The sequence below is a fragment of the Anopheles coustani genome, chromosome 3 (genome assembly GCF_943734705.1).
Source record: "Anopheles coustani chromosome 3, idAnoCousDA_361_x.2, whole genome shotgun sequence".
NCBI lineage: Eukaryota > Metazoa > Arthropoda > Insecta > Diptera > Culicidae > Anopheles > Anopheles coustani.
Window position 1 is genome coordinate 43,216,495 of NC_071288.1, and position 4,102 is coordinate 43,220,596.

A 4,102-nucleotide genomic window follows, 5' to 3' on the forward strand; every position below is an offset into this window, starting at 1 on the left:
AGTGGAGTTTTTTTTTAATCAAAAGATGGAGATTAGTTGTAACATGTAACGCAGGTAAAAATGAGATCGGAAAACGTAAAACGTACCGAATAATTTGTCAAATAAGTGTTTACAAAAGTGGATAAAATACATACTTTCGCAACCAGTCAAAACTGTGTTTTATAACTGTCTTTGGAGTTAGTAACAAAATATTATATTTTGTAAATGGATAACTTTTTGGAATTCTTCCACAATTGACGGAATGACAACAAACACCATAGTATTCAACAACCTTATTTTCATTTTAAAATATCTTTTGCCGTTCATTCGAAAATATAATGTTATGTGTTGAGTTATTCTTATAACTATTTCTTTCTCTCTATTGTTAATTTTTTTAATCGCTCCGTAAAAACACACGAGGTCTAAGGCTCTGGCATGGTCAACACATGATGTTATACGTTCACAAAGTTTCAGTATCGGTCTAATACTTTCCGATTCACTCACAGAACTTCAATCTGTACTTGATTGGCTCACGCTACTTTGGCGACTTTGCTCTTTGGAAAACAATAATTATTTTACAGCGTATAGTAATGAATGTTGCATTGCAACAAAAAAACCATATACAAATGTTATGTGCAGTATCTACCTTTTTAATACTATCCATTTTTTTTATTATTGAGGATTATTGATATCGATTATAAGATTCCCGATCGAGGGCATGCATCAACACGAAAGAGAGCAAGGAACGATCTCTCACAATAACTGCACCGCGTTGTTAGTTGATACGGGTAAATGACCTGTGGTGAAGCCTAAAACTTCGGTTGCAGTGAGAGCGATCGTACTTTTCTCTCACAACCGCCAATAAGAATGGTTAAAAAAATGGCAGAGCAAATTTTTTATTCCGTTCAAAGTAAAAATAAAAAAATGTGTTCACAAAAAACGGCATCGATATTGACCTCCCGGTGATAATATATATTTTTACCGTTATTTACAGCTGGAATTTAACATTTTTTGAAAGAAACAGGTTTTGTCAATTGAATGAGCATCTTGACTGTCTCCATGCCAACCCACTGCTTGCATGAATAGTTCTTGATTGGACGGCACTCAATAAGGACACCGCCGTCATGTGGTTTCCCGTGTTAGTAAGGATTATAGGTTGGGTGCTACTGATCATTTCGTTAGTACCAGCATGGTCGTTCGGCGACCCTGTTCTTCTCGAAAGTATTACGAAAAATTTCTACAAAGTGTTCCAGAATGAGGCCACGCGTGAATATCTAGAAAAGGGTATGCCAAATAGAAAAGTTTCGGAAGCTACCTGGAAGCAGCATTCGTAACACTTTCAGTGGTGTTTCCTAACAGAAAGTCAACCGAAATCAGTGGACGACAAACAAGAGTATGATTTCATTGTCGTAGGTGCGGGGAATGCTGGCTCGGTTGTGGCCAATCGGTTGACAGAGCGACCCGACTGGAACGTTCTACTTCTGGAGGCGGGAACTCTTGGCAGTGTGTGGTACAACGCCCCGATTGGATTGCAAGTGGCGCAAGTGTCACAGTTCAATTGGAAGTACCTTAGCGAGCCACAGCAGCATGCCTGTTGGGGTAAGGTACCGCCTAGAAACAATGTGTGAAAAGGTTTAGTATCGAATGTTCGGCATGTTGTGTATTTTCAGGAATGAAGAAAAATCGGTGTGCGATCGATGCCGGCAAAGGTGTTGGCGGATCGACGTTGATCAACGGATTGTTACACACTCGCGGAAATCGCGACGATTACGATCGGTGGGCGAGGGCCGGTAACGTAGGATGGAGCTACGATGATGTGTTGCCTTACTTCAAAAAGTTTGAAGGACTCAAGAGTTCCGATGTGGACCAAGGTTTTCACTCGACAAACGGTCCAGTAAATATCGAGTTTTCACCGTTTCTGAGCGCTCACGGGAAGCTGTTCCTCAACGCGGCCTTAGAGTCTGGATACGCCAGGCTAGACTACAATGGTCGGAGTCAATTTGGAGTGTCGCAGGTGCAAGGAACCAGCGTTTATGGTCAACGTACCACTGCCTTTAATGCGTACTTGGAAACGATTCTACAGCAGCGCAAGAACTTAAAGTTGAGAGTGAACAGTTTTGTGACGAAGATTTTAATCGATCCGGGAACTCGGCGTGCGTATGGAGTTGAGTATTTACACAACAATGTCACTCGTCGGGCGTACGCTAAGAAGGAAGTTATCCTATCTGCCGGAGGAATTATTTCACCGAAAATCCTGATGCTTTCGGGTGTTGGACCAGGTAACCACCTTAAGGAGCATGGCATACGTGTCATTGCCGATCTACCCGTCGGGATGCGCTTCCAAGATCATCTGGCATTTTCGGGGCTACAGGTGGTACTAGAGAACACGCCCTACTTCGCGCCAGGAGATATTATAACGGTGCCGAATGCGATCCAGCTTCTTCGTGGAACTGGAGTGCTAACGGTGCCATCTGCCGTTGAAATAATCACTTACCCGAATATAACTGCAGGTGATCGGAAAGGGCCACTACTAGAACTTGCTAGTACTATCGGTTCCTTCGCCACCGACCGAGGTACCATCTCAACTGAGTCGATTCGAATGAAGCGGTCGCTTTATGAAGCCGTCTATCGTCCGCTGGAGAGCAAGAACCACTTCACCGTTCTCGTGCACATGCATTACCCTAAGTCCACCGGTTTCGTGAAACTGCGCAGCGCTGACCCTCATCAAGCACCTATAATTCAGCCGAACTATTTCGCCGACCCCAGCGACGTCGATGGAATCCTGGCAGGCATACGTGAAACGCAACGTATTATCGAAGGTCCGTTGATGAAGAAGTTCCGAGCGCGAATATGGGACCGCCAGCTTCCCAACTGTCGCCATCATCCGCCGGCTTCGGACGAGTACTGGCGATGTGCCATCCGGACGCTGTCGGTATCCTTCGCACACTTCATGGGAACGTGCCGGATGGGACCGTCACGGAACGATGCGGTCGTTTCGCCTGAGTTGTTGGTGCATGGCATCGAAGGACTGCGGGTCGTAGACACCAGTGTTATTCCGGAGCCGGTATCGGGACACACGATGGCGGTGGCTTACATGATTGGAGAAAAGGCGGCCGATCTTATCAAACTCCGTTATGGACAACCGATAAACCTGTGAAGTATTGATGTATTTAATTAGTAAATAAACTATTGAATAATTTTCACAAAAAAAAAATCATTTTAATTATAGCACAGGTTTCTAAGTAGGTTTCAGTTGTGTCTTGTTTCTTAAGAAGAGACCATAATGTTTACGTACTTTAAAATTAGAAAGATGATTATAATTGTGGAAATGGAGACACCCCAAGGCATTGATATAGTTGCTTTAATAAAATGTCCGGTACGAGCTCAAGCTTAGGAGTTTTACTATTGCATATTTGCTTAACAACGTCCGAACGTTGTACTCGCTCGAGAAAAATGTATCTTAACCTTTGGGGTTTGTGGAAAATGGAAAGACATTCAGTTTTAGGTGAAAATACATATTGTTAAGTGACTTTTGCAAACATAGATCTGTTATCTCTATTTCCATACGCAACAAATGCAACAGGAAACAAGTACCAAAGCCGCATATCCTGAAATCACATCCTAAAAACTTATAAAGTTATCGATTGCCATCCATTCCACAAAACCGCAATAGATAATCCAGAGCAAAAAGGCTATTGTCGTTTCCCCGAGAAGGAGACGTCTGCTTAGCGCCATTGAACAATCCGGCCTGATGTCAGTGCCGTGCGAGTGCTAATAATACTTTTCCCATGCAGTATCGTTCCACCCTTTCCTGTACCCTCACCAGGCGCCACCGAGAACCTTACGTCCGATAGCATTCATTACCTTAATGTCAGATTGTTTATTAGAAGCCTTGGCGCGGCGAATGACTTTACACGATCGTGGCGAGCTACCGTTGGGCACCCACAAGGCACCGATCGCGGACAGCATCTGCTCGGCGGCGGCTGACATGGGATCGCCGCGAGCACAAACTTATTGGCGGCCGGATTCCCAACAACAGCGCGTCGGCGCATCGATCGCCCCGCCGGAGTCATGCGCAGCGAATCAAGCGAGCAAATCAAAACAAACAACGAAGATCACCACC

The 4,102-nt window shown here is 44.3% G+C and overlaps 1 protein-coding gene across 1 annotated transcript; it reads left to right on the forward strand.

The window, feature by feature from the left end:
- Positions 1–1,103: 1,103 nt before the first annotated feature.
- LOC131261557 (glucose dehydrogenase [FAD, quinone]-like) lies at positions 1,104–3,136 on the forward strand. The gene is made up of 3 exons (XM_058263627.1): positions 1,104–1,263; positions 1,339–1,578; positions 1,650–3,136. The coding sequence occupies exons 1-3, from the start codon at positions 1,104–1,106 to the stop codon at positions 3,134–3,136; spliced, it is 1,887 nt and encodes a 628-aa protein (XP_058119610.1).
- Positions 3,137–4,102: the final 966 nt, after the last annotated feature.